We start from the raw sequence: 15,196 nt of genomic DNA, 5'->3' as shown, positions 1-15,196 counted from the left end.
AATTGTAACAAACTCATTTTTTTCATGAAAAGTAGTAGTCATTTTAACATAGACTACCAACTACTACATAGTTATCTCGCTGTGTGTTTACATGCTTATATTCAAGAAATAAAATATTATTTTATTGTCTGTAAAAATGTTGTCTTCATAATATAATTTGATTTAATCAAATTGTTTTTTGGCCAGATTTCTCATGGTCATTTCATCATTGTTTCCAGGGCAAAAGCGTGGAGGTCGACCTAACAAGGTAAGGTATATTGCTAGCAATGGGGTCACTAAGTTCCCGTTAAATGGTATTTTGAATTAATGTTAGACAAAGCGAGTTTTTTTCATTGTATACTCACATAGGTGTCATGTAAGTATGCAATGTAGAAAAACTCGCTTTAAAAAAATCTGTAGTAGGTAAGGAAATAAATATTAATACACAATACTTGACGTCCTTAAGCAGCTAAAATGTCCTATACGAATAAATGGTTTTTGATTTTACTTAAACAATCCCTCCCCTCCCCGATGGTGATATTAACCTACAATAGAATGTTGCTGTTGGTCAGACGTCTTGATATAGTGTTCCGTTTCGAGTTTTCCTTCTCTTGTACATGAGTACATACATATATTGATAGTCGTTAATCTTTATAAACGACGTTCTTTCACACAATCAATTGTCTGAAAACGAAACGCTTCAGAAAACGCAAACACGAAAATGTGAAACAAAAATCGTATTTTTTACTATATATGTATATACATATATATTACTTTTTCGCATTTAAATGTCGAAAACACTAGTTGATAAACTAGTTCAATCTATTTTAGTCAAGTTTTCCAAATCTATGAAATTACAGGATAAGAGGCATGATATGTTATTCTTTTGGAACGGAAACGCATGAATGTAAGGGTCGAGTGCATGGTACTCCAAACCCGCTGAAGGACTTATAAAGCGTCTAAAGGCCAACTCTTACCTGACTTTAGGCTGTGGGTAGCGCTAGGGGTTCGAACCTCGGCTCAGGATGTCGTAATTTCGATCACCGTTTCAATTAGACGGGGAAGCGTACATCATACATAGTTCATTTATATAGGTGGAGGTTACAGCTTACCAACAGGTGGGTTGTCAGTTTGTTGGCATTGCGATTACATATAAAACAAATTTAACAATATTTACCTTCACAAGTAACATAGTCGTCTGACTGCGTTGTCTTATTCAGTAAAGCCACAATATTAGCTGATTTCTGCATTAAAAGAATGGTTGTTGTACCTAAAAAATTGTAATTGATATTGTTATCACTAGTAATAGTTTGACGGCCGCGGTGGTCTAGTGGTTTAGCATACCGCTTTACTTCCGCTGGTCGCGGATTTGATTATTCGCATGGTGCAAACATTTTTTATTCATGATTATGATTGTATCAGTCTGCGTGTTTTGTATGTATATTATATATGTATTTACAAAAAATAAATCTAAGTATTTATCTGAGTTGTCTAGTACCCATAACACAAGCTCTGCTTACCTTGAGACTATATGGCTGATTGTGTTAATTTTCCAGAGTTGTTATTTATTTAGTATTCGTTTAATAGTATTGAGAACAAAGAGTGACACCAAAGCTTAGCCCGCATTTTGCAAGTAAAATTATTGATTATGGGCTAGACTTCGTAGTTAATAGAATCGTTTGTTCAAGTGCCGCTTCTTGGGTCCCTTATCTTACCGAGATAGAGCGTTCCAAAACTTTGGAAGCCATCAGATGCTGTCAGCGGTGAGCATGCCGTAGCGCATGACGTGCACTCCCCAGAGACCCTAGATATTGATTCTCTATTCCTTGTGAATAGTCTACTTTCCGAATGAACGGTAGAAAAAAAATGTATTCTACTAGTTCTATTATATGACTATTTAAAAGTTTTTTTTTATTTAATAAAAATAAAAGAAATTTTTGTTTAATTCTATGTAATTGTAGTTACTATTATTACCTGTTTCAGTAAAAGTTACGGGTTTATATGAGTTTGTGATTGAGGGAGCCTGGGTTAATAAACTTGATGTCTTCGTTGTTTCTGTAAATAATGTAAGATTTGACTAAATCTACGTTTGTACTATAAGTTAAGAATATTAAATCAAATGAAAATAATATTATTCATGCAGGTCTGTTACAGACACTAACAAAAAGGCAACTTTACCATTAACTATGTAGTTTGAAGAACTAGAACAAATAAACGTTCTAACTTTTTAATATGACATTATGTTATGTATTACCTGTTACTCGTGACTTCGTCTACGTGGAATTTAACGTACTTTATTTATAAAAAAATGCAAAAGAAAGTAGCATAAGTTACTCCTTATAACACTAACTATTTCAGAGATCATCAAGAACAGATATAGGCTTAAAATAAATTTGATGTAAGTACCGAATATATTTTCATATGCATTTAGTGATAATCTGTTAATTTGTTATTACAAATAGACACTTTAATTTTAGTTATTTCATAAGATGATTATAGAAAATATAGATTATATTTACTAATAATTATATATAATATATTATAAATTATTAGTGAAAGGTGCGATTTTGTCTAGATCCCATAATCTATTGTTCTAATCTGTATCTGAATTGGTGAAATGTTTTTGTAATGACATAATGATTGTAAAATTATCTAGTATTCCTTCAATAAAAAGATCGGTTAAAAGGAAGGAAGTCAATATACAAAATAATTTCTCTCTTTTATTTGTCGAACAATATTGGCAGCAGTGCAACGTTGTCTCGTATTCTAGCAACATATAATAAATCTACACTAATATTATAAATTAAAAAGTCTGTTTGTTAATCCAGTTTGACGTGTAAACAACCGAACAGTTCTTAACGAAAATTTACTCAAAGGTAGTTTCTACAACGAGGCTACTTTTTATTTCAAAAATAATCTGGAAAGAGCTGAAAATGGTCGTTGAAAGTTAATGTTACGAAGTAGCAGGTAACAGTTAGTTGTGTGCTATAAGCTATGTAATAGTAAAGCAGCTATGTAATAGTTTTGAGATTATAGTCGTAATGGTTTGTCTGTCTGCGCGCGCGCGCGTGGGTGTGTGTGTGTGTGTGTGTGTAAACTCTTACCGTATACTCCTTCTGTCTGTTTTGTCAGTGTGTCCTTGTTTTGAGCCAAACTTTAAAATAATGTTAGCTTACCAGTATTTTGTTCCACAGTTTTTGGCTTTGATATATTAAAAGGACTTAGCGATTGATCTGTATTCGAGACGATGAAATCATCTAAAACAAATATTAAAATTCATTAAATATTATTAAACATTTAATTTATTAGAGATTCAGATTTTAAAATACATATGATGTAATTCGATTTCATATTTATTTATATCATTTCAATAACGTCTTAACATCGGTTTTTTATACTGATGATCTTTGCGATCGAAAGGTTTCTCTTTCGTATTAGTTCTATATATTTTGTTTATAATCTAGATTGGTTTGATGTTTTTGTTTCCAACCTTGTCAACCTCATTATATCTAACCTACGATATTGTCAACTACATAAGGACCATGAGTAACTTGACACAAACGTGACACAGCTGGAGTCGAATAAAAACGCGTGTTTCAAGACGTTTGTGGCTTGGGTCCCCGCCAACATGCTGACTTCTTCATGAAGGAGGACTACTGACCGAAGGGGGTGTATCGGCGCTACCGTAGCAGATTGCCGTCGTCAGTGCAGTGACCACAAAGACAATTTATATTTACTTATATTATTATTAAATATGTGTATTAGTCTATAAGGTATTTATAATATGGGCTAGTAGTAGCTTTAAATAGATAAATAAAAACACATTCCTATATTATATTGTAGATAAAATTTCTATACAAGTAAAGACGGGGGAAAGTCTTTATTAGTCATTTGTACGTACCAAAAGTAATCACTCTCGATTGATAGTCTTGAAATTGGTCCGGCTTCATACATGATGGGGTTTCACAAGATTTGGTAATGAGAGTTTTGTTACTTGTCATAACCTCTGAAATAAATAAGATAAATAGCATGTTTTTATTTAATTGATGATAATGGGTTGTTGCACCCGTTTGTGCACAATTTACCAAGATGGAAATATAAATATTTAGGTATATACACACATCAATATAAAAAAAAAGTATTTCTGTTGTCTAGAACCTATAACACAAGTGAAAGTACGTCATCTCGTACCCATCTCACTAAACAATTAGTGAGATGGGTACGAGATGATGTTGAGATAATTGTCCAGGATTATTATTATTATATACTCTACTACTACTATATGTCTACCTACGTATAGATATATAGCTTAATTCAATAATAGAAGATTGACGTACCTGTTCCTATTGCATTTTCCTTCGACGTGGCAATAGATACTGGAATCAATTTGGCAGACGATATTGATACAAGTTTTGTATCTGAAAGTTGTCTTAGATTTATATTACATTAAATTTAAATATAGAAGCAAGTGGTTTTATTTTTCTGAATGTTTTACATATTTTTAAGAAACTCTTATTTAAATAATGATATATAGGTATATCTACATTTCACTACGTTATTAAGTATTTTCTTTGTCTTATCTATCTATTATTGGTTTCAGTCAAATAATTATGTGGTTATGGGTAAATAACAGATATATATATATATTCCAATAACCTTTATTTCATATTTCTTAGCTGCAATAAATAATTGATTATATATAAATAATATACCGCAAATTCCGTGAAATACATTATTTCTCAAATTTATGCAAATCCTTTCTTACTACTCGGTTAAATTCTATGTAAAATGTAACATTTGTAGACTTGTAATAATATTCACCTGCATAAGTTAAATTAAATCTTTCCCGCTTGGGTTTGGAGTGACGGTTTCTGATTTCTGTGCGACCTGAATAGTTTGAAACGAAATTAGTTTTCACAGTAAAATTATAGTAAAAACATGAGTACTATATTCATTATGTTATTTGTGGTTAAATTTAAATTAAAATAAAGTTAAAAATAAAGTTAAAAATAAAATTTACATTTACTTAAATTGAAAAAAATATTGATAGCGTCGTAACCTAAGGTTTCTACTCCAACTTGACCTCTTGACCATAGTTAGAAAGTCAACTCTATGCCAACATTATTAAAAGTGGTATTACTATTTATATTTTTGAGTAAATCTCCTGGAACGGAAATATTGATAACAAATCGAAACTAATCCAAGAAAGCCGACTGCCCGACTGGGTTAGAATATGTATACCCTACCTGATTGTATAATATATTATATATATAATATATAATCAGACACCTCATATATGTCTTACTACTTCATCTGTGATAATAACCGTGAATGTACATTATTATTACGTAACATATATTTTTATAGTACCTTCGATATTGGCTGAACTTTCATTTATTGAATTTTGAACAGATACTTTTTGTAACGATACTTTGCACATTTGAGGTAACGTACCAACTGAAACTAATATAAGTAACGTTAAGTTACAATAAAATAACATCGTACAAATAATTAGATATAAAGCAAAATTAATTACAAAATATATATAACCATAGAGAATCTGTCATATCAAAGATAATACAAACATACACCAACACATGAAGAAATTATCAATATCTTATACATACATTTATTCAGACACATATATTGTCTGATTATCTATATCGCATTGAAATTTCGTACTTGTAGTATATGTACTATGTAAGTATATTATATAAGAATTTAATATTAGATCTATATCTATATTTCATTTAGATAAAAGAAATTACTGTTCAATACATCTAAACTGTATGTCAGCAGGAAAAGTTTATAACAGTCTATTTTATTTTCCCGCGCAAAATGAAAAGCGCCACAGATATTAAATAACGCACGCCGCGCAACCACAGTGGCATTATAAGCGGCCAGCTGTATGAAATGTTAATAATATATATCAATATTAATAACTCGAGTTATATCTTATTATGATTTTATTATTTATTATGTACTTTCCCAAAATGTTAACAATTGTTTTTTTATATACATATCATAAAATTGCAGTCAAATTTTTTTTCCATTTAAATTTACTCCCGTGCGTAGCTGATATGGGTCTTTAGTGCCTTTGGTTTAAAAAAGAAAAATTATCCTGTGTACTTGCAAGCATAGATATATTTTGGTTATTTTGTTTCTACCATATATGCAACCCCACCTCAATAAAAACAAAACAACTTTTGTGTGAAACTGTTCAAGTTGTTTTTTTTGTATAGATTCTATTTTGGTTGAATTCTCATAAGGGCTGTGCTAACTTTTGAGAAACAACTTTTTAGTCTAAACTGTTCTGTTATGTGTTGTTTGTCATTACTACAGTTAATAAAACTAAATTTATCTATTAATTTAACCTTAATATAACAAAAGAAAATATTTCCAATGTTCTATAACTAAATTGTTGTTTACACAATTGCTAAATGTCATTTTCATTGACATTAATTATAATACCAAAGGTTGTCGAGGTTATTTTAAATATACTTTGTTCTGTAATGAAATGTTATTAAACTTATTGTATAAATAAAATTATAATCTATCTTTATATATAAATATAATATATTATATTTATATATAAAGATAGGGTCTTTGAGGATGAAGTGTCAATAGTAGTTTGCTAGTCATATTGTAAGATTCCTTAGGAGCAGTAAAATAAAGATATATTAGGTATTATTATAGTTATCTAATTCTTAAGCAGTAATAGTTTTCTAATAATATTTTTCTAATTCTTTATATGCCCTCCCGTTTGACCTAGACATTTCAAAAGTTCGTTCAAGGTAATTGTCGTATACTCATAAAATTAGAAAAAAATGGGAATAACTTGAATGAAAATCTAGTAGTTCAGCTTTAAATAAAATCTGATGAAATAGAAGATAGATAAGATAGGTTCGTTTAATTTTATTTACGCTGACTACAGGAGTCGAGAGTAATTATAAACATAATTTCATGTTTCTGCATAATAAATATTTGTTCAGTTGACTTACCAGTACAATGAGTTTCCATGACTTTATTGGAAAACGTTATTTCATTCATTACATTGTTATTAAATATTTTATTACAACCTGCAAATTCAGGTGATAAATTTATTAATAAAGTACAATATTTCAAGTGAATTATTACTGTAAATATGGTAGCAGGATGAGCAGACGTCACACTTTCAGAACTATCAGGTCACAGTGTGTCAAACTATTTAAAAACCTAATTATTGCACACAATTTTTCACCAAAATCTATCCAGTCGTTCAGGCGGCGTTACAAGACAAACACACGATGGAAGAATTATAAATATTAAGAGAATATTGCGAAATACTACATATAGGGAGGAGGGGGGGAGCGGGTTTGTTAGAAATGTGAACTAATTAAAACCCCATTGCTAGCAATGTACCATTACAGGTTGACCTCTAAGTGATTCCCCCTTGAAACCATCGTGATATATTCATGGTGAATTTGCCACGATCGGCTAACTGACCTGACTGACACCGTAAACCGTTAGCGGAGGGCAGCATTCCATTATCATCCATAAGAATACTACATATAGTAAATTTACCTGTTTTATTGTTATTCACAAGTATCTGTGTATCAGCATCTTGTATTCTATCACGGTTTATCTGATATTTGATTAAATCTGTCATAGTGGTATGGACTATATCACTCTTCCTCATTATGGGAGTCGTTAATATAACAGTATCTTAACAAAATAAAACAGTAGACTATAGATATTATAATTCAAAAATTACTATAGGCTTCAAGGACATGTCATAACCGCAAAATAGGCCTTTAGGATTCTTCTACACCAGAGAACCAGAGGAAATTTAAAATCGGCTTAGACGTAAATCCTACACTAGGTCCTTTGATTATATGAAATGACCTAGTGTAGGGTGTCTCGGATACAATATAAATAATTTAGAGTACATTTTTTTAAGAGTTTGTAGATTCAACTTGTTACCTTTATTTGTGAGTTTTGTTGTCTTTGCATCCGAATTCATACTCAATTCAACTTCAACATGCTCTATGTTATCAATATTACCAGATTTCATCAGTTTATTCGTTCTTTCTATTTTTGTTAGTGGTACAGATTCATTAAGATCGGTAATGTGATTTCTGGTCAGTTTAGATGTTCTCTCTAGAACCTCTATTTCTGATAATTGTACAATATTATTTTCTGGAAGTAAATCATGACCGTTTTTTACGTAATTAGAGCAAACAAGCTGACGGCTCATCTAATATTAAGTGGTTACCGTTGCCTATATGGATATGAATAACATTTCAGACTACGGATATCACGTTATCATGCGATATTCGTGATACCACTCATATATTACTATTCCAGAGGACTATCATACATCTTATCTCGTAATTGTCGGAAATTACGAACGAATTTGTGAACGTTTATATCACTGATACATATCGATGAAAAATTACAAATATTTATAACCCTTTACTTGATTGAGTTGCTTTCACATTACTCTTAGATTCAACTAGTTTTGCGTCTTCATCTTCTTTAATGTGACTTGGATAACTATTATATTTTGGCATCGGTTTATGTGCTTTCTCTATTTTTGGCAGTGGTAAGGATTTTATTTCTTGAAACAAATGTTGTGCGATTAATAATGCCTCAGCTTTGTCAGTGTTATTATATTTGATTAATAAACAAAGAATCGTGTTCCCAAACAAACAGTAAATAAATGCTTAAAGTTATTGAAACATACCTAGAGCTAAGCCCAGTATAGGAGCTAAGCTCATTTGCGTGAAATGTGTGAATAGATTCAATAATGTATTCACACGTTTGATTATTTTCCTAAATATATACTATATTACCAGTTACTTCAGCAACTGTCAAATCTATACTAAATCTACAAAAATAAGTACAGTATAAATGCGACTATTTATGCCTTTACTCAAATAATTACTCCATAAATACTATGTAGTAAGGGTCTATATAAATATCACGGTTATTTTTCTTACATCATCCAAATACTTTAGATAAATGATTCGGATATTACAATTAGGTTTTATTGAATTGGCTCTATAATCGAAGTATCACTTGATTCAGAATTTCTTTGAGCAATTCAGGGTAATATAAAATGTCAAAATTACTGCCATAAAATGCCGTTTTGCAGGAGTGGAATATAAATCTAATTTTACAGCATTGGTATTATATAAAATGGTTCATAGCTATATACCGTATTACAGGTACGCACTTGTTCCAGATCATTAGTAATTAGGTACTTACTCGTGTTATAGAGGAACGGAAATCTAGAAGGCCCTAAATTTATGTGTTTGAAGTGAGTCTTGAAACTACGAGAAGAGGAATCGGTTGTTCCTTAAAATAGAAAAATAAACATAATCGAAACGGTTTTAAAAAATTGATATGGTCTAATAACGAAAATACTGCAGTTTGTTTTCGTTAATTACTAAATTAAAAATATATGTACTTTTATATTAAAGAGACACCTTGTTGGTGGCTTTTAGCAGAGAACAATTTTAAGAATCTAGTGAGATTCAGGAACTTGATGATTTTAAACTGTTTGTTTGTTACATAAAAAATATGTTTCTATTCACTATCATTGAACTAGACAATGATTTTGAAATAATGAAAAATATTTTAAAAATCCTCTAACTTAGGGTTTAATTATCAGTGTTTAATAAAAAATCTGTTTGAGAATTTTCGAAGAAACTGCATAGTTAGGTACTGTCACAAAAAGAAACTTTTGTAAAGCTGCTTAATAAAACCCACACGTACCAACTACAATTGTGGCATCGTATTGTGTGCTCTATTTCATTTTACTGAAGACGATGAATAATATTTTTTGCGTCGCTTTGTGACATTATAATGCTACAATAATATAAATAAAAATCTTGAATTATATAGAATAAATGGTTCTTAAGAATCTAATCTAGCCTCACATATTTTACTCGCTGACCCCGCAAACGTTGTTTTGCCATATAATATAAAATGGCTATTAAAAATTAGGAATTGGTGATAGAAGGGTTAAAATTTAGGAATGTATGTTAAAATACATTAAATGCCTCATATTGTCAAAAAAATGTTAGGAACGCACAACCCTTGTCATTTAGGGATATGAAAAATAGTAGTTGTTTCTCAGACCTAATGAATATACATATAAAATTTCATAAATATCAGTCAAGCCGTTACGAACTAACACTGTGACATGAGAATTTTAGATATAAGATAATATATTATATCTTATTTTAATCAAAATTATTTATAATTAGAACTTGCATTATAATTACCTGAATCAATCTTACTATTACATTGCTCATCATTCGTGGATGTGGTAATTGCCGCCGACTTTTGCTGGACTAAACTCATGTCTGTTCCTTAAAAATAAAACAGTGCCACAACTCACAACCAAGCAGTAAATAGTCAAAGATTTATATTGAGGTCTGTTTTATTACTTCAAAGAGCTTTCAGTGGAAGCTAGCAATATTCTTTAGATATAGAACACAAATTTTTACTAATGCACACTCTCTGATTAAATATGGTCAACTAAAATTGAATAAACGTTAGTTATTTAGACAAAGTACTGGAAAACACCATAACTTATGGTTGAAGTGATTTGTGAGATCTTTTTCGAAGTGTGATTTTTTTATCAAATGAGAGTGAAATAAAAAATTAAAATGATGCGTCGTTGTTCGTTTAAATAATAGTATTTTGTATTAACTTGCAGTATTTTGATAAATATTAAATGTTAATACATATTAAGGAATATTTACTGAGCGAAGCCTATTTATAACTAACTAAATGATTACTTAAATGACATTATTGCAAAGCACTGATAATTGTTCACTGGATTTTTATAATTTAATGTTAGACTAGGTGTCCATTTTTTTATATTTTTGTTTTTAATTAATTTCTAAGCATTATTAACAATAAAAAAAAATCAATTGGATGAGATTGAACTAGACGGTAGGGTAAAATATTAATACAAAATACTTCCCTTATATAAATGACGGTACTAAAATATTCTACATGAATACATTATTTTTGAATTTGAATTACGTAAATAATGTTCATCCATATTAATGGAGCTGTTAATGTGTCATGAAAGGTTTTTCGTGTTGCATATAGCATATAACAAACACTTTCGAGTAAATACCACTCAACCGTGGACTCGATATCCAGTATTCAACCGGACCAACTTAAAACCGATATGCCTCACTGATTAATCCCAAAGGCTGTTTCATGTGCCAATTTATATGGAGCTGACAAATCGATGCCATCTATCGGGTGCCATATTGTTTGTGTATAAAAATAGTGGTGTGAAATTTTATAATCTGTATCTCAAAAACAATAATATTATTATTAAATTGCGAGGTAGACTTTAAAAACTAGTCTACGTGAATATATCAGTATTTTAATGTTTACGTTATACGGTGCATATTAGGGAGTAAAATTTTAGGAGGGAATGATATCCTAATCCTCTGGAATCCCCTGGCAATACATGAATCGTATCGCGGGTTTTACTTTATGACGAGATGACCGCACTGCTGTTCATGTATATTGCTCATGCGACGGTTACTGCGTACAATCAGTTTATTTTTATAAAATCCATCGGCATATGTGCTATATATATTACATAACAAAACTAGATAGCTGACGCGCTAAATTTCGTGTGAATCACATTTTCTGTTTTTGTAACATTTTTAATTACCGTTCCACTCCTATTGGTCCTGCAGTGATTTTAAATAGCATTTAGATAAATGGATGTCGTTTTCGAAGTGTGTCGTATCAACATTTAAAGAGCGTGATGGAGAATCGTAGAAAGTGGCAATAGCTCCAGCGACAAGAGCATGACTCTTAAATTATTATAATTAGACTATCAAATACTAAAACAATTTTCAAAATTGAACCACTTGTAACGCAATCACGAACATCCGAACCTACAATTTTATAATATTAGTATAGATAATACCTATTTCTTCGTACTGCAGTACACTTGTTTGAACATCGACGTCTTCCCATATAATTGAACGTGGCAAAGATCGTCTGATGCGAACTGTATTATTGCAAAAAAATAAAGATGAGATAAAGGGCAGAGACAGAGATTTCAGAAAGAAATTCAAAGTTTTTTCTTGATACAGATAAATATGATAACTAACACTTTTTGAACTTAAACGTTGATCTTGACCAGATGGGCCACCTGATAATGCTCTTCTTCCACATATAGTTCAGACGACGTCGGCAAATGCGACGAAATGCAAGTGTCCTGCGCAGTGTTTCAAACTGTCTTGTTACTGCGTTAAAGAAATAGAGTTACGAGTTTGTAATAGTTATATAACGATTTGTAGAATATATGTAAGAGCATAGCTTCAAAATTACTGTTTTTAAAACTTATTTAACTAATTATTATTTTTGTTATTGCCAGGATTTGAGATTTGTATGAAAGAAAATCTTAGAAAAATTCCGCAGATATAATGTGTTAAAAATATTTATACAAAAATATGCACTTTTATTCATTACATGATCGTACTTAATAGCGAATGTTTGCTTTGATTTTATTCTGTTCACGCAGTATAAAGTTGGGACGATGTTGTTGGGAGGTTTTAAATTAGAATTATATTAATGTCTTACAATTATATCGCTCACTTGGAAATCTTCTATGGAATCTGTATATTTTACATTGATTTCTATTTTTCTCGTAGTAATTAGGACCGTAATTGTATCTTGAGCTACCTAAAATTATAAATATTTTATTTGCAAATATACTTGATTTATATAATACTAATATTGATTTTCTCTCTTCTTTTTTCTCTTCTCTCTCTATATAATACAATTATATTCACACTAATATTATAAATTTATTTTATTATGTACGTATTCACGACTAAACGGTGGAACGAGATTTTTGATTTTTTTTATTTAAATGTATTGGATTATAATAATAATCCAGAATAATTCACTCAACTCTATCTAGTTACAAGTTAAACAGAACTTGTGTACTAGAAAGCTGAAATAAATAGATAATTTGTTTGTATACATACATATTATAAATAGAAAATACAAAGAATCATAATCATAAATACAAGTGTTTGTACCGTGCAAGGAATCGAACCTGCGAACTTTGGAATTAGGCGGTGTGCTGAATAGTTAGGACGCCAAGGCCGTCAATTTATATTAACACAACTAAGACAGATAGCATTAGTATGTTTACCAGTATCTCTAACTAATGTTGCTTCACTGGCTCCAATGCAGTCATTGCAGTAACGGCTGAACCATGATTCAGATTTATTAGTTTCATTAGCTGGTTTAGTAGGTTTTATAAAAGTAAGGCAGCTTTGTGATGAGCATCTGTGTGTGCACCAGTCCAGCGCAGTATCTTCGAGAGTATAGTCGTCAATTTGTTCTAATGTGATGACTGATGAATGATGACTGGAGAAATCACGGATTTCTAAATCAGTTCCAGTTATACTGTTAATTGTGTTTGGTGATTCGCAGCCTAAAAAATATTTATAGCTATAATTTTTATGTCATATAGACTTTCTCTTACTTCTTGGTAGTGGTATTAACTTTTATAATCTGTTTCTAGCATAATATTACAATTACAATTAATATTGTCATTTTTGGGAATATACGATTAAATAGAGATTAAAAGTAGTCTGTATGAGTATCTCAGTCTGATCTATTTTAACGGCAAAGCAGCTCGTATTTTTAACATGTATTTCCGTTGAGGGGCGTGAAAAGAAAATAAAATATAATATCAGGTGGACTGTTAATTGTTGACAGGTACATAAAGAAAAATTAAGCACATAACACAATAAAAATTAAACGACATTCTAGTAGATTCTCTTTACAATTTCTGTAATAGTAATTTAATTGTAATTATTATATTTCACAATCCCTACAACGAAATCTGCAATATGGTAGAAGAATTGCATCACAGTAACGTAGGATGGAACGGGCATTATCATTTTATGATAAAAGTTCATAAATAAAATTAAGCTTAAAAGAAGTATTAGTTATTTAGTAAATTAAAAAATTACCATCAGCTTCAAAGTTTGTAGTCTTCTGTAAGACTTCCGATGGACATACGACATATGAGGGTACAGGTACGTTATTTGTAATATGATTTGTGGAACTTGGATTAATAATTGATGGAAACTGAAAGTTTTTACTTCGATCTGAAAAAAATACACAATCTCTTAATAGTGCCAGACTTTTGCTTTGTTGGATTTCTATATAAATATTTTTTATTTTTGTAGTCAAGCGATATTCTAATTATTTTGTATTTCAATCTAAATGACCAATATTTCTTACATTTTAGGTTACCATCTTAAATTTCGATTGACATTCCAAGGACAGTGTTCTATTTTGAACTTGAGTACTACCATATAAAATTTTATTTGTTATTACATTATGTTACAACATATTTTATCTGCCTGCTAAAATATGTTGCACCATAGAAAGCAACGATCAAAAGATTATCTTTCACCTCGTACTACTCCCAACGCAAGGATACTGTAGTGTGTATTTTACCTGGTACAGCGTCGGTAATAACTTCCTCTACTATATATGCTGGCATAAAAGGATTTGTTGTAGACTTATGACTGCTTTCAGTTGGAGGTTCAGCCAAAATAAGTTTGTTCATAATGACTGTTGGTTTTTCTAGTAAAGATATAAAATAGTAAATATAAAATTGTAGTAAAATATACATTTTTGTACATAGTCCTCTTGGGCACTACCTCTATCTTCTCTGTTTAAGTTGTCAAGCAGCTTGCTAGTCAGAGAAAATGGCAGAGTAATTATATAGTGCGTAAGAATGACACCTTAGTTCTCCGGAATCGTTATTGCATGATATTATCATGCGTTGCGCATTAGCGTAACATAGGTATGTGATGACGTGCTGCCCGTAAAGCTGTATATTAATAATTATATTTATACATATAATTTATGTTCTTGGTACAAATTAATCATAAGGAATTCAATTATATAAGCACAATTGAAGTAATCTTTAATATTTATGGTTTTATTTTATTAAATTAGTGTTTACACTACCAAAACTATTATCTCTTGCTACTTCCGAATCTTCAGTAACATATCTCTTATTTTCTGTTTCATTATTCAATGAATTTTTAATAAATGTTACAGCAATAGAATCATCTGAATATTGGGATTTATGAATCCGAATATTGCTGGGTGGACTTATTGTATGATATCCTGAAATAATATAAAGCAAACA

General features: G+C 30.4%; 2 protein-coding genes across 2 annotated transcripts in view; both read right to left on the bottom strand.

Moving 5' to 3' along the window:
* Positions 1 to 12,246, bottom strand: part of LOC131843628 (uncharacterized) — a 28,292-nt gene extending 16,046 nt beyond the window's left edge. Inside the window, exons 1-13 of the mRNA XM_059192299.1 lie at positions 12,120 to 12,246; positions 11,933 to 12,016; positions 10,251 to 10,337; positions 9,229 to 9,318; positions 8,438 to 8,578; positions 7,942 to 8,157; positions 7,543 to 7,683; positions 6,981 to 7,058; positions 5,350 to 5,442; positions 4,801 to 4,866; positions 4,317 to 4,397; positions 3,881 to 3,985; positions 3,156 to 3,236 (exon numbers count right to left, since the gene is read on the bottom strand). Coding sequence (XP_059048282.1) covers positions 3,156 to 3,236; positions 3,881 to 3,985; positions 4,317 to 4,397; positions 4,801 to 4,866; positions 5,350 to 5,442; positions 6,981 to 7,058; positions 7,543 to 7,683; positions 7,942 to 8,157; positions 8,438 to 8,578; positions 9,229 to 9,318; positions 10,251 to 10,337; positions 11,933 to 12,016; positions 12,120 to 12,183 — 1,327 coding nt within the window. The 5' untranslated portion in view covers positions 12,184 to 12,246. The remainder of the gene's footprint in view (positions 1 to 3,155; positions 3,237 to 3,880; positions 3,986 to 4,316; positions 4,398 to 4,800; positions 4,867 to 5,349; positions 5,443 to 6,980; positions 7,059 to 7,542; positions 7,684 to 7,941; positions 8,158 to 8,437; positions 8,579 to 9,228; positions 9,319 to 10,250; positions 10,338 to 11,932; positions 12,017 to 12,119) is intronic.
* Positions 12,247 to 12,574: 328 nt separating this feature from the next.
* Positions 12,575 to 14,613, bottom strand: LOC131843627 (uncharacterized). The gene is made up of 3 exons (XM_059192298.1): positions 14,494 to 14,613; positions 14,001 to 14,138; positions 12,575 to 12,693 (listed from the first exon to the last, which is right to left on the bottom strand). Exons 1-3 carry the CDS (start codon positions 14,603 to 14,605, stop codon positions 12,575 to 12,577), a joined length of 369 nt encoding a protein of 122 aa, XP_059048281.1. The 5' UTR covers positions 14,606 to 14,613.
* Positions 14,614 to 15,196: the final 583 nt, after the last annotated feature.

The sequence above is a fragment of the Achroia grisella genome, unplaced genomic scaffold (genome assembly GCF_030625045.1).
Source record: "Achroia grisella isolate CSIRO2021 unplaced genomic scaffold, CSIRO_AGI_Agris_v1 utg327, whole genome shotgun sequence".
NCBI classification, from domain to species: Eukaryota; Metazoa; Arthropoda; class Insecta; order Lepidoptera; family Pyralidae; genus Achroia; species Achroia grisella.
The sequence above is the reverse complement of the archived record's forward strand: the minus strand, read 5'-3'. Positions and strand labels throughout refer to the sequence as shown.

What these genes read in the sequence shown, in the direction of transcription:
- LOC131843627 (XM_059192298.1), bottom strand. Translation starts at nt 14,605, where the DNA reads ATGAACAAACTTATTTTGGCTGAACCTCCAACTGAAAGCAGTCATAAG. An exon ending in TATTACCGACGCTGTACCAG is followed by an intron (nt 14,139 to 14,493) that starts GTAAAATACACA and finishes TATTTTTTTCAG; the next exon opens with ATCGAAGTAAAAACTTTCAG. An exon ending in TACAAACTTTGAAGCTGATG is followed by an intron (nt 12,694 to 14,000) that starts GTAATTTTTTAA and finishes TTATAATTTTAG; the next exon opens with GTAGCTCAAGATACAATTAC.